At 39.9% G+C, this 15878-nt stretch overlaps 1 protein-coding gene across 1 annotated transcript; it reads right to left on the reverse strand.

Moving 5' to 3' along the window:
• Positions 1-2751: 2751 nt before the first annotated feature.
• gata5 (GATA binding protein 5) lies at positions 2752-15636 on the reverse strand. The gene is made up of 7 exons (XM_050065454.1): positions 15330-15636; positions 14138-14808; positions 10979-11148; positions 9104-9232; positions 6898-6982; positions 6566-6693; positions 2752-5162 (listed from the first exon to the last, which is right to left on the reverse strand). The coding sequence occupies exons 2-7, from the start codon at positions 14655-14657 to the stop codon at positions 5043-5045; spliced, it is 1152 nt and encodes a 383-aa protein (XP_049921411.1). The 5' UTR covers positions 14658-14808; positions 15330-15636; the 3' UTR covers positions 2752-5042.
• Positions 15637-15878: the final 242 nt, after the last annotated feature.

The following is a 15878-nucleotide window of genomic DNA, read 5'->3' on the forward strand; positions in this document are numbered from 1 at the left end:
AAACAAATCAGTCTCCAGCGTGCCGCTGTCCAGCAACCTCGAATCTGTAGGGGAGGGGGGGCGGACACGACTCGCGGCAGTATTTTGAATTTGAGTGCAGTAACCGTTTTGACCACATTCTTACATACAGCGCCTTTAAGTTTTGTCAGCATATTCGCATTATATGACATCCTATGAAAAATGCATGCACAACAGTTTCTATAATATCCTACGAATTTGCGGCCAACGAATGACATTACGCTCTGAATGTACAGTTACATAATTAACGTAAAGTTCCGGAGGTTAGGTTTAGACAATAAAGGTTACTTTGGTTAGGTTTAGGAAAAGAAACATGGTGAGGATGTTCCATAAAATGACTCAAAGTTCACATGAATCCGAACACACAGCTCCAGGGGAAAGTCTCTGGCAAAAGTTTGTTTTTTTGTGACCCATTTATTACACTAAAATGCCTCCTTACAAGTGCGCAGGACTGCTTCCTTGTTTACAGCCGTCAGCACATTGTGATCGCAGCCTTTAGAAATAGGTGGGGTGTGTACGAATTTGGATGCATTGCTTTTCGTAGGAAAATACACGAAAAATTTGTGAGAGCAGTTTTGTACAGCACCTTAGTGTTTGAAAACAGCATTTGCAATAAGTTATTTCTGATAAACGTGAAAATTCCTCTTTTTACACAGGTAACACATTTTGTCACCTTTTCCTCCACTTGTTGAATAGCCATGAAACCTGAAGGACTGAGCAGACTTGAACTTGAGGAAGGTTTTTGGAGTCCCTGGGAAGATTAAAACTGGTACCCTGAATTTTTTTTGGGGGAAAAAGTGATTAGAACATTTTACAATTTTGTGAAACCTCTTTATATGTTGTACTGCTAGAGGTATTTATTATTTCAAATCACCTTTTAAAGAAATTTACCCACAGCCAAGGCAGGGGCAGGTTGATATTGAGATAATACAGGAGGTCTTCACCCCCACCCCTCTGCCTCCTGTCACATTCCAGAGGTTTTACTGTGACATAGCCATGATAAAACCAGTCAGTTCACAAACAGTTGAGTGTAAATGTGGTGGTATGAATTGTTTGAATGGAGGAGCTGTCTCTTTAGCACTTGGCCCTCACTGAAAGACATGAGCTAGTGCTGGAAGCTCTGCCTGTATTTATTTTTAGAGATAGGGTGGGTTGTTGGTGCATGTGAGTATTGACTTTACATCAGTTAAGAATCTTGATTCAATTGATAGCCTACTGTAGCTTGGAGAAAGTTACACTTAATTTTTAGACATAAAGCTACTTTAATGTGTGGTACTACTCACCTTGTGAAAACAGCTGTAATGTCTTCTGTGGCTCTGGAGGAGCTTTGTCATGACTGGTACCCTGATGGTGTCACCAGGTTGGGCTCAGAAACTATACAGAAAGCCTGGGAGAGTGACTTCAGAAGAAATCCAGTAAGTGACCCTTGATTTGCATGTTTTTTTTCTTTCTGTTTAGGTCGTGTTACGAAAGACTGAACCTTGAAGCTAAATGTGTCGTCATGAGTTCAATATCATTCATTATCTGTTTGAACACCAAATACAGATGTTTCATAGAAAAAGTTATAATTGTTGACGAATACACTAATAAGCACCTAACTGACATCTCTAACAACTACAATATAGGGAGTAATAAGCCATTTATTAAGTGTTAATGTGTTTCTTGTTCAAGTGAAGTTGTACCAGAGTAGGACTTAGTCAACATATCCTGAGCTCTGCTGCATCGATTTCAGCCATTCTCTTTAAAATCTGTCTCCTGTGAATCCCCCAACTTTACAGAAGAACAATGCTGAATAACTTTACCACCCCTTTAACTACTTACTGAATGTGGTTCTCAAGGTTCATTTCTTTGATTTATTTTCCACATGTCAGCATAAAGTAGATCAGGCATAGATTAAGTTTATTTTCACCAAAATTTCTTAGCTTCACAGTAAAAAAAACATTTTCTTTAATATACCAGCAAACTATATTCAGCCCCCGTGTAGCCCTGTCTCATCCTCTAAACCTCCTGCTATTAATTTCAAGCATCCACTTTGCTCTTGCCTGCCGGACTAAAAATTAATGTGTCTGCATCTTTACATTGCAGTGCAACAGGCCTCTCCCAGCAACAGATAAGACGGCAGCATCTTGGCCAACAGTCATAAAGCTGGCCAGTGCTGGTAGTGCACCGGTGCCTGGATGTCGCCATGGCGGCTGTAAAGCAGCAGCCTTGTTGCTGACAGGCCTGTATCTGGATGTCGCCATGGCGGCTGTAAAGCAGCAGCCTTGTTGCTGACAGGCCTGTATTTTCTTCAGCGGTGCAGTCAACTCAAACCTGGCCACCATAAAGCAGAGTTGGAACACAACCTTTGGTCGACACTGCTGGCTTAAACAACCAGCAGGAGAACACACCCTCCTTGTACACACACACACACACACACACACACACACACACACACACACACACACACATATGAATTAGCGCACACATATACCTGACTGTGTGCATTGGAGCATGGGCAAATATATTTTTGCTAACTATAGATGCAAATGCACAAACATCTTTGTAGAAATGCCCAATAGACAATGCAGAGCAGGGATCAGAAAACCAAAATGTAATGGTAAGTGTTAGATGATGTGCCCATCAGCTGAGGGGATTCTATTGCAAACAGAGCACGGGATGTGTAAAGAAAAAATCATGATGACATTAGCAGTTGCCAAAGAGTATATGGAAACTATATTAGTTTTGCAAAATTTGATGAAATAGAAAAACAATCAGACATTTGGATTTCATTAAAGTAATACATTCACATACTATATTACAGAGAAAAATTAACAGCCAAATTGGACTACAGACTGGTTTGACGCTGATCTCTAGTTAATTTACAATAACCAGTGAACTGCCAATAAACCTGAGTCATTTGCCAACACATGATGCAATTGAGAGTGTGTGAAAGAGAACAAGAAAGCTCAGATAGTTAGCTAAAAGTGATCAATTAATGCTGTAAACGGATTTAGATTTTAAAGAACAGTTTAAAATGTAAATGTAAACCATTGGAAGAGTTAGCTAAAAATAATGTATAAACAGTTTGAAAAGTTAGTTAAAAGATACATATTTACAATTGGATAGTTATCTGAAAGTAATGGATAAAAAGTTGGAAGAACTAGCTGAAAGCAATGGATTAAACGTTGAAAGAGTTAGCAGAGAGCAATGGATTAAAAGTCGGAGGAATTAGCTGAAAGCAATGGATAAAAAGTTGGAAGAGTTTGCTGAAGATAATGGATTAAAAGCTGGAAGAGTTATCTGAAATCAGTAGATAAAGGTTTGGAAGATTCAACTGATGGGTTAACAGTTGAAATATGTAGGCTAATGGCATAATGGTCAAGGAATCCAGCTCAAGACACAACATGATGTAGTAGGCTCCAAGGGCAAACCTGATCAAATGCACCTAAACATTGTCAGAAGAAATATTGTAACAAGATCCACCTTTGTCTAACTATGAGTAGGATATTTAATAGCATCCAGTTTACACCGATCAGCCAAAACATTAAAACCACTAACAGGTGAAGTGAACAACATTGATCATCTTTATACAATGCACTGTTCTGTTGGGAAACCTTGGGCTGACATTCAGGTGGATGCCACCTGACACGCTCCACCCACCTAAACACCCAACATATTTGGATGCTGATGAGGGTTACTCTATGGGGGTTTGGTTGAGAACCACTGATTTATGCCATCAAAATCCATCTCTGATCTCAGATAATTATCTCAAGTATACTGAAGATATCTGTGAGATTTACTCGAAAACCACACACATTTTCACAAATCCAATGAATAAAATGTGAATCAGTTTATTAACCTGAACAGATTCCAAAGAGCATTGACAAAAGAGAGGGAACACGAGTTCTTAAGAACATTACAATAATAAGATTCCCTTACATACTGACAAAATACAGACAATAAAATTAGATTATTATGTTTAGAATCATTTCACACTCTTTCTGTTGTGCCTTCAATTTCTTAAATGGAAAACTGAGCCATTGCACTTTCATTAATGTCAAATATTAAAGCAGTAAAATGATAAACTTCTGATATGTAGTCATGATGTCAGAATCAAGACGACTGGTTCTGATTATCAAATGAATCATACAAGATGCAGTTTAAAATCTGTAAAATCATTCACACAATCCAAGCATTGTAGCTTGGAGGCTGCAAAACACACCAACCATTCTACGACGGTGAGCAGTGGGTTGGTTTTAGTGTCCACCATGACTTTTAACTGTCCTTATCTCAACATAAATAATGTGCCTATAAAAGTTAATCATCTACTCGTTTGTAATGAGACATGTTTAACAGCCATAAAAAAGGTATTTTCTGTCCATTTTCCGTTTTTCTTTCTGTGATGACAACAACACGCTGAAACTGCACTTACTATGTTCACCACAGAAAGCAGTGAGGGTAATATCGACCAGTGACAGCAACAAAAATAAACTAAAATCAGTTATAAAAAGGGGTTACTGTATCCATGTCTTTTTACACTCCACTTGATTGTCTTTGCATTGGTGTATTTAGTGTAGTGGTACTCCAAAAATGGAGATTTCTTATGGTAATAGGTAGTTCTTGTTCTCCCGCTGAGGAAATGGGGCTTGTGTGAGTTCAGGAGAGCCAGGATCAGTGTTTGGTCCTAGTTCGAGTGTGTTCTTTGCTCTGACTGAGCTGCTGAGTCGGTGTGCTGTGGATAATACACACTCATCCTTTTGTAAAACTGCAGTCCCGGTACCCTGTGTCCCTGTGAAGCTAAAGTATGGTCCACGTGAGCTGTGTTGAGCCTGCCAAGTACAGAGCCAGTGTGTTACAGTACATTATATGGCAAGCGGATTAGGTCAAGGTGCTCAGGTCAAGAGTGTCTGAACACGTGGCCATCAGATACTGCATGAACCCCAATGTAATGTTTATACACACAGCAGAGTAGTTGCAGGATGGAGATTCAGACAAAATGAGTTGTATGTTGTCAGTGTGGCAGTCCTGTTGGTTGAGGTTGCTCATGCTTGAGACAGAGCACACCAGGAGTTCTGTGGGGCCATGGAAGTTGGTGTAAAGGGATAATCCTCATATTTAATGTCCACATGTCCTGATCCTGTGCTGTCTAACTGCGAAGCTGTCTGCAGAGAGGAAAGAGAAAGCAACAACAATCACTGACACTGTGTTGAATTTGAAAAGGTTACTTTAAAAGGACACAAGTCACTTTACTGATTTTACACATAAAAGTCATAGTACTCATCATGAGGGGGACTACTCAGTGTATGGAAACAGCTCTATAATGTCTTCTGTGACTTTAGTGAGCACCATCTACTTTTATAGAACCTCCTCTGTATCAACTGCCCCACAAAATGGTTTGCACATAGAAATGGAATGAATGCACAGGGAACATTGAACTGTTTTCCATGATTATTGGATAGTTCAAAAAACATTATTGTGACAACATGCATCAGTGTGTGACATTCACTAGTTTAAGACTGAATCACAAGGCTTATTTACGGTAACTTCCGGGTAGACAACCCTCACATCATGTTCATAAGATTAAACGCCGTTGAGCAGTATCATTCAGTGTACACTACATTTAGGATATTTTCACTGCTTTACTTTGCCATCAGACAGCTCTTTCTGGCAGGGAACTGAAGCCATTATCTCAAAGCCAAGTCATTTTACTTCACAGAACGGTGATTACCAGTTGACCACTGCCTCTATCAGATATTGTGTAAGATGAAGTCGTGAAAATAACGTAGATAGTGCACAAAAGACCCCTCTCCATGTTTCATACAACACTGCTCATTTGGCTGTTAATGCGAAACCTCAGTGATTATGCGACTTTGCACACATCGGTTTATATGGAAGTTAGTCCACCACAATGATTCCCAGTGGGCCTTAAAAAAGACTTTTCCCCATTGACTTACATTGTGAAAGAGATGCCTGTAAATCAGTGGATATATTTTTTTGAGCTACACAACCCATGCAAAATGACTTATTTTACTAACAGAATTTGATCCACTCATTCCGATGAGTCGGAAAGAGTTGTATGATTAAATAATTTCATCTCACTTCTAGTTGGCAGAGCAAAGAGTTAGCTGGCTCAGCCGGTGGAACTATCTGGTGCACTATTAGCCCATGGATATGGAAGATATTATACCTGGTAAGTTGAACTTTTTTGGGTTTGAGCAACTTTCATATGAATGAACAAGGCCCCGCCTCCAACCCTGTATCCAATTCTCTTTATACATCTATGGCTACATCAGACACAGTTCTTGCAGTGGTACACATGACACACACTGACCATACTGCTATGTTGATTTGAATGGTGAAGTCCGTTCTACTCTCATTATATATCTCTAGGTTTGCAGGTAGACATGAGGCATGAGTCAGTGATACAAATATGGCCTTGAATAAACTGTATGCTTGCTGTCCCAGCAGTAACTGAGTTCACAAGTGTGCTAATGCTCAACTAGAGCCCTTTTCTACCTCCAGGGACTATACATTTGTGTGGCTTTTGTATTGTGAGGAGTTTTACCTGAGTGGCAGATGTGACTGTCTGTCCAGCGTAGGGTGAAGGAGCCATGTTGGGTTCGCTCTTAATGGTTGAGGCATGTTCTGAGACTGACAAGGAGGTTGGGGAGCTGGTGTCAGATGTGGTAGATCCTGAAGAAGAAACAGGACAGCCAAATTAGTTCTCAGACTGAAAAAAAACTATTTATATAACATTGAGACACTTTTCAGAATGATTTGTGTTTGCTTATATTGATTTTAAATCAAAGTAAATCAAACTGAGGATTTAGATTAAATCATTCATCTTCTCCACTACTACACTTCATTCTCCTGTTTCTATTCATCTGTTGGCCCTACCTGTGGATGTTTTATTCTTGGGCATCTTGGGTTTCCGCTTCCTGGTCTGAATGCTCTCTTTCTTCATGGCCAGAGGTCTGGGCACCTGTAGGGAGTAGAGCAACACACATTAGTTGAGCGTACCTCCCAGTCCCTGATACACCAGAAGCCACAGTCTCATGACAGCCTGACCAGAGCTCCCCTCCCACACTGCTGCTCTGATAACAATGACCACAATGCCCTTGGAGAGGTTTTACACTGCACAAATAAAGAACTGCTCCCTGCTGTAGCAGAAGTTTGCTAAAGGAGCTGTTTTACACACAGGTTAGTGCACAAGAGGACTGGGCTTGAATAGGAGACACTATATGTCAAACTAAATAATGCATTTTCTGCAGAAAATGCATGTGAATGCTAACAGCAGCTGAAATTCAAAGCATTGCTGAAAGATCTAGAAACTAAATTGTAAAACTTTCAGAGTTGGAAGCTGAACTGCATTACCTAAAGAGGCAGAGGTGAAATACATTGCCAGATAAGCTGGAAGCTTAATTGTACTGTCAACAGTGGAAGTTGAAATTAATTAACTAAAAGGCTGAAAGAGAAATGCTTTGTACTTTAAAGAGCACAAAATGTTGAAAAAACATTTGAATAGAATAACTTGAATGGAAGCATAATTGTCCTCAAAGAGCATAACCTTTTGACTTGAATGGTTTTTGTAGCTGAAAGTATGCCAGAATAGTTGTTGTTGAAAATGCACAGAAGAAGTAAAGTTTGTAAATTGTTTAAAGCTTAAATGAAGTCATGCAGAAGTAGTAGAATTTGAAAGTGGGATGGATTAAGATTTAAAGACTTTTTTCCCATTCATTGCAACTATAGTAAAATATAAAAAAGTTTTTTTTTCATTTTATTTTATTTTTATTTAATCTATATTTTATCAGGCAGTCTCATTGAGATCAAGATCTCTTTTACAAGAGAGACCTGAGAACAAGGAACATTCACAATCAGCAGACAAAACAACACACAACACAACAAACAACAAAAACAACAAGATATAAAAGGAATTAGCAGAAACAGTTACAGCAGTCATAGTAAACATCAGACAACAGAGATTTAAAATCTCCAAGATGAATGAATGTCTCAAGTTTAAGGGCAGATTGCAGATCATTCCATTTAAAGGGAGCATAACATCTGAAACCAGTTCTGCCAACATTAGTGCGTGTATATGGTATCTAAGGTTAAATAGCTACTGGATTGTGTTCTGTAGTAACTGGATTTAAATGAGAGAAGAGATGTGAGGTAATTGGGAAGTTTCAGCAGTAGAGCTTTGTAGATGAATAACATGAGATCGATATTTCTTCTAGACTGTAATGAAGTCCAACCAACCTTTTGATACGGAGAACAATGATGAGTGCGAAAATTGTCATTAGTAATGAAGGGTAATGCACTGTGATACACAGGGTTTAACTGCTGAAGAGTTGGTGGGGCAGCGTGACAATACAAGATGTCCCCATAATCAAGGACAGACATGAAGGTTGACAGTACAATGACTTTTCGGTTGGAGGGAGACAGATGAAGGTTGACAGTACAATGACTTTTCGGTTGGAGGGAGACAGACAGCCTTTGATCCTGTGCAAGAGGCCTAATTTGATTTCAAGTTTTTGAGTTAACTGTTGAATGTGAATCTTGAATGATAAATTGCTGTCAAGCCAAATTCCTAAGTATTTGTATGAGTCAGTGAGAGTAATGTGGGTGCCATTTAAGGTTTTGATGGCAGGATAGTCAGAGTCACTAGTGGTGGAAGTGGAGGATACCAAGTATTTAGTTTTTCTGCGGTCTGCGGTTATGGAGGGATAATTGTAGGGCATCAAAGGCAGTCTGTAGATGAGTCAGGGCTTGGGATGCTGTAGAACTGGGGGCATATAAGATACAATAATCAGCAAAAAAGTGGACATTAAAATATTGATTTGGGAGAATTATCTCATCAATGTATAATGTAAATAGCAATGGTCCAAGGATAGACCCCTGCGGCACCCCGTTTCTGATAGTGAGTGGAATTGATTGAGCACCATCAGCGACAGCAGTCTGAGTTCTGCCATCTGTTCATATTACCATCAAAGGAGTTTTATTTTGAAAAGAAAAGCCTGTATGTAATAACATATTGCTGAATCTGCATTCGCATTATAAAGCATGAGAGTAGATTTGAAGAACAGCACCCTAAGCTTTGACCTACCCCATGTAGCTTCATGTAGAGGCCACAGGCGTTACACACAGGTTCCCCCTCAGCATTGCGTCTCCACAGTGTGGTGATGCTGGTGTGGCAGTTAGTGCAGCAAAGGCCAGCCCGGCGAGATGTGGTCTGCTGCAGGTATAGAGGAGATTTAAAAAAAAAAAAGACATTTGAATGAATAACAATTTGACTTTTGTTGGCTGAAACCCAAATTAAAAATCTCAGTGCAGTCAGAAATAGGCTCACAACTCACATCTCAGTATCCTTGAACTATAGTTTGAGAAAACTGAGTTGAGCTGTTCCCTTAGCTTTTAGAATGAATTGCAGGATGTCAGTATGTGCTTTGGTCCAACAATGATGAATTATCCGTCCACATACCCATGCAAAAATTCTAATAAGTCAAGGTGGACAACCTTTAAAGACAACATAACAAATAATTAATGTTGTCCAACACCATAGTGTGACTCATTTTGCACCAGAGGTGTGCAGAAAAAGCACCATACTACAGCAGAGCGTCACGTTGCGTTGGAGAGCCTTGTCTAAAAACAGCCGTCCAAGGGCAAGGTCGCTGCAGGACAAATACAAACAGGGAAAACAGCACAGTGATGGAAGGAGGTGTTGGGCAACTCACAGCTGCTCTACAGAGGCAAGTTCCTGGGAAATATACAGCCGTGAAGCCCTGACACCCACCCTCACTGCAGCACCACAGAGTTTTTTACATTCTCTTAATGCTTGCTAAGCACAGATTACCTGCTCTGACCTCTTTAGAATACATGGAGAGGATTTTGCATTAGCAATTTACATAATGATGCTGGTTTGCTATTTGACTAACTTGTGGTATTACCAATATGTAGGGGTGGAAGAATTCAGATCTTTTACTGAAGTCCAAATATACCACAGTGTAAACATACCCCATTACAAGCCGAAGTCCTGCATTCAAAATTGTATTTAAATAAAGTATTGGTATTATCATTACAATGTACTTAAGTTTGATAAGTAAACATATTCTTAATGCAGAGTGTTATTTTATTATATAAAGTAAATTATAAAATTATCATTACAAGCATCCTAATGCTGTAGCTAGTTGGAACTGAACTAATTTTAATACTGGTGGGTTGCTTAAATTATAACAATGTACAATATTCCATGAACTGACTGGATGTTTTGAATGAAAAATTAATCTGCAATGTAAATTTGGCTGAAAGATAACCATACGGGAGCAAAAAAGTTCACAGTTTATTATTGTTTTACTATTGACTATCATAAAATATGAATACTTACAGTACGTAAAGTACAAGTACTTCACAATTGTACTTGTATACATCTTTAAATGACATATCAGTGGCATTGTTAAGCCTCTGCGTCTGAGGCTTCAGCCTCCACTGTTTTATGAATAGCCCCAAATCTAAATATACAGGCTATGCATATATTTCAAAAATAAGAATGTGCCTCATTATAAAAGAAAAGAAAAAGCCCCAGATGTCCTCTCAGATATTTTACTTAAGTAGAGTACAGTGTAAAAATACTCAAATACTCAAAATAAACTTCATGTACCAAAAGTAAAAATACTTAAATGGCTCATTTCAGATTCATACTGGATTATAATCATTAATGCATTCATGTGTTCAACACTTCAGTATTGCAGCTGTTAAAAGTGGTGCTCATTTTAATCACTTTGTATACTGCTGGGTAGTGTAATAATACAACATCATACCAAAGTTCATTAAAAATAGATCTTTTGCATTAATCCCCTCAGACCCCCAACAGAGGTTTGGGCTGAGCCCCCAGTGTCCTCAAATCTTAGAAACACCTCTGTCAATCAGTTTGCAAAAGTGTGTGTTGTTTGTTTCTCCATACTCAGTGTCTTTCCAGTCTTACCAGTCGTTTCTGCGGTTTGATGAGCGGCCTGTTGATGCCGTTCATTTTATGGTAGAGGCCACAGGCATTGCACAGGTAGTGTCCGGTACCGTCCCTGCGCCACAGCGGCGTTGACACGGAGCCGCAGTTGACGCACTCCCTGCCCTCAGCGGTCATGTCGTCCATCAGGTCTGAACACAGCAGAAGACACATGAGATTGAACCCGTGTTGTACAGACAACATTTTAATAAGAACATTCCGATAAATCACAACACTTTATTTATCTATTTCTCGGTAATAATGTGTGAGAGATTGAATGGTTTTCAGTTATGTTTAGCTGCACTGATGACATCACTACAACCCTCTAACCAGCCAGCGCAGTCTGTGAATAATCAATCTTTTATTGATGTTCGGGTATCTGTCATATTCCGTTGATATTTCCAAAAGTCAAGATCAAACTTTTTTCATTTCATCTTTCTTCCTTTGCAATTTTACTGTTCTTTTTCAGACAGGGGAGTCGGATGTGAAAAACTGGAATAAACAACGTTCCTGTTTACGAGAACTTTTAAAAAGTAGCGGGGGCGTGGATGTGGGCTCTGGTTACGGGCCAGTGCATGATGAATTGGTCGGAGGAGGAATTTAAACCCCCTCTGTCCTTTCCCTGTGATGAAGAGAGATCAAACCCCCCGAATGAATCAATCGGGAGACAGACTGATGGAGGAATCTGTTTGAGGAGGGGCGGGGCGGTGTGTTATCTGCCTGAAGGATCCAGGGGTCCCCTCCATCCATCACAGCTCTGACACACGACGGACTCCTGGCATTAATTGCCCAAATTCCTAATCCCCCAATTTAGAGAAGCAGAGAGAGAAAGACCGAGGAAGACCCGAGGAAGACCCCAGAGATGGACATAAATCCGTACTGATCCTGAGCCTGCCTAACTTTCTTTATAGCTCTCATTCCTTATTATTCCATAAGAAGAAAATACACCAGAAATAAATACTGTGTCGATGGTTTGAGACAAACCAAAAAACACCTGACGTCAATTTCTCTTGCGTCAGACGCCTCTCACGAGCATCTAAACCTTTGAACTCTGAGCAAATCTGATTGATTTCTTAAAAACACGAACGCGAACACTGAGCAAGAGATGGGTAAAAGGTGACAAGACAAAAAGAAAACGACCTGGAAATTACTTTTTAAGCTGAATCTATATTTGCCTGCCACAGGGACTAACAACCAATACGTTCAAATATTTAAAAATAAATAAATAAAAATTGGACTGCAGCAGTGTGGTATAAAACCTGTACGTGACACCTGTATATTAAATACGTATAGCCTAATGTATAAATATATGTAGCATGTAAGAAATGATTACTTCTATTTATTTATTCCTTTACTTTTTTTTTTTTTTTTTTTTACAAAATGCTTCGGCAATAACATATATGGCTTTTTTTTTTTTTTTTTACAAAATGCTTCGGCAATAACATATATGGCCATGCCAGTACAATGAATGTAACTGAGCGAGAGAAAAAATTATCAGAAAATTATACAAAAGAAAAAAAAATGGCCAGAAAATTAATATATATGTATATTAAATATAAATAAAATATCTAAATTAATAAATATTTACATCATATATTAGTGTAATTGTTTATATAAATGTATACATGTTACTATTATTATTATTATTATTATTATTGTCATTATTATTATTTATTTATTGCTAATGTTTGGTTTGGGTCATTTCTTGTGAACTTCGTCATTGCCTTCTTTTCATGCTTTTCAAATAAATCAAGCCAATCTGCTCAGGTTTCAAATGGTGAAATTAAGATCACGTCTAAAAGAACATTTTCTATAAAATCGTTTACACTGTAAAAACTGACAGTTTGATCTCACTTAGAATAAAGACTCATTTCTACTTCTGTCTTTGTCAAGGCAATCGGTTTCCTGGATTTTTACTAAAATCAACTAAAAATCAGATTTTTCAGTGTAGAAATGACATATAGCCTACTGTAACACACACGGCTATATTCTGTATAGGGTGCCATAATGATAATAAACATAACATGCTGAGTACCATTCAAGGATATTTTAGTGTGAAATGTCTCCATACTTAAACAAAATCAGATTAATCAAATCAGTTTGTCAAAATTTCAAGAGGTGCGAAAGGCCAAATCATCAAACTGCTGAACAAGGCTTTTAACAAACACTTTAACCCTCAGATCCATGTCTGACTCAAACACTCTTTCCTTCATCAACTTCAAACGCTCCTCACATTGTGAAGAAATGCTGCAGGCTGCAGGTAGAGACCTCTCTGTCTGATCAAGGTGATAACCGCTCTGATTGTTGTGTCGATGGCTCTTTTCACTGTGTTGTTGTCTCCGTGTGTATTGAACTCTGTCATCAGAAAGGGGGATTAAATTAACATTTTAATTGATTGTTTTTAGAGCCTCTCTTCTGAAGAATGTGGATTGTCTAAATGTAATGTTGGATTGTTTCGGAGACTTTGATTGAATCTCGTCCTCCCGACCCCGTGACACAGCCGTCACTGTTATAGACCTCTCTATTACCCCCTATAATAAATAACAACCACGGTCGTATAACCGAGTTTTTACGATCCGTGATAAACGAACTGACATGTTAACGACATAACGAAGAAATACAAAGTAAAACAGAATATTAAGAGATTGCTATAATAATGAAAAAGTCACATTAATGCAGATAATATCCAGAAATCTGATTTCAATATCAAGACACAATTGCTGATATTTTGAGATATAAACAATGAAACAGATATAACTGATGATAACGCACGAACGAAGGAAATCGTTATCAGTGTGTAATTTACAGGATTTGGATGACAGGTGAAGCCACAGGAATATTCAATTGTCCATATATGATTTTGCACGTTTTCGTTACAATGACGGCACAGATTTAAAAAAAAAAAAAGTTTGATTATAAGATTTAAATATGAAACCAGGGAGTGTTCATGAGCAAATCGGCCCAGTGATGTATTTAGCACTCTGGCCATGACCAAAATATTTTCAGTGATAAAAAACAAGACATTTGGTCTACTTCTATGTCTACTTTTTTATCAAAATTATATGAATACATTTAGGGTTGACTTCAAGAATAAAAATTCACTTCATGCTCATGATATAGAAAGCCGTTTTAAGGCCTTACCCAGACTGGACCTCCTCCCAGACAGTCCTCCATGCCGTCCCTGCAGACTGATCACTCCGCTCTCGAAGGGTCCAGGCGTCCAGGAGGACGTCGCCATCTCCGGGCTCATGTACGCATAGGGGCTGGAGTAAGAGCCACCGACCGAGCGCACCAGAGCGCCTCCGTACTGCTCCGCCCGAGCGCCGTTTCCGAGAACCAGCGGGCTCTGGTAGGTCGCGTCCCGGCCGGTGTTGGTGCTGACGGGCGGACTGTGCGAGTAAGAGAAGCCGTGTGGAGGGTGAGGGCTGCTTGGCGTGAAGGAGGAACCGTCCGTGCCGGTCTGGGGCCAGCCGTGGTGCCCGCTGAGGCCGTGAGACTGGTGGGGCGAGTCGCAGGTCTGCAGGTAGGGCAGGGTGGGCAGCATGGCGGGGACCCTGGTGGTGGGGACGTAGACCGGGGAGCTGGCCGAGGGGTGGATGTAATTCCCGGTGTCGTGCGCGTAAGGGGACTGGTTGGAGGACAAGGTCAGGCTTTGATACATTTTCTCAACTGTTTGGACCCTTGAAAGTATAGGGATGATTTGTCAGGCTGGTGTCAGTCCTGTGGAGGTGATACTGTCCACACGTAAAGGCTCTTCCACCCTTGTTAGAATAATTTGTGCCGTTTTGAACCACAATGACTTAAAGGAATCCCTATGAGAGAAATAATAAGAGAAAGCTTTTTAAAACACGAGAGCAGAAGAAAAGACTCATTGTCTGACAAAGTTAAGAGCATCTGAATATTCACACTTGTAAGCAAGTTTTGTTGTTAAAACCCAAAACACAATTTGTATGGGATAATCTAATGATGGATTACAGTCACGCACGAAAGAAGTTCAGCAGTCATTCAGTATCATCAGTCATATTTCACCTGTATCATTGGATTGACATGAGATGGATTAAAATGACATTAACGACCGCTGATATCTGTCCTCGCAGATAGAGACGACTATCAGCGACCCCAGATATCCTGCGGCTCCGCACCGCCTCATTAAATCATATCCATAACGGAAACCAAATCAAACAACACGACAGATAGCGAGCTCCGTTCCATATCTACCATGCATATATTTTCTATCAATAGAACTCAAATCACATGCATCGTTGATAATAGAGTTTGCTGCGTATACGAGGAACACCATTTCTTTCCAAGGGCTCTCAGTGTATTATCTCACCAGATAAGGACGGTCGGGTGATAAAGCAGTCCGGTCCTTTAGACGTCCAAAACTCAGTAGTAGAGAGCAGTGGGCAAACTTTGTCCCTCCGCACAAACAGAGACGGACGAGGCAGCAGCGCGGAGCGTTTCCAAATTGTTTTAATGCGTAAAAGTTGCGCGCACCGATCGGAGATAAATGAAACCAAAGTTGCTTTTTTGGGTCCAGGACGACTGCAGTGTTTCTCCTCCTGCCGGTATATCTGGAGATAGTTACTGTCGCTGATAATTGCTGATATGGGTGTGCTCCTATTCGCTCCCCAACTGGAAAATTTGTACGGGAGAAAAACACGTGACGCAGTCCGCTGCTCCGAGGTAGGCCTAGGTGGGGAGAGTGGGAAGGAGGGAGGGAGGGCTGTAAGGGAGGGAGGGAAGGAGGACCCCTGGGTGTCGGAAAGAGGAGAAGCGGGCCCAGATCTGAGAGCTGAGGGGTGCAAAAGTGTCAGCTTTAATTGCACCTGCATTTACATTTTGCTGGATTCTAAATGTTTTTCATTAGAAGGACGCCGGG

This window comes from Epinephelus moara, chromosome 16, assembly GCF_006386435.1.
Source record: "Epinephelus moara isolate mb chromosome 16, YSFRI_EMoa_1.0, whole genome shotgun sequence".
Classification (NCBI taxonomy): Eukaryota; Metazoa; Chordata; class Actinopteri; order Perciformes; family Serranidae; genus Epinephelus; species Epinephelus moara.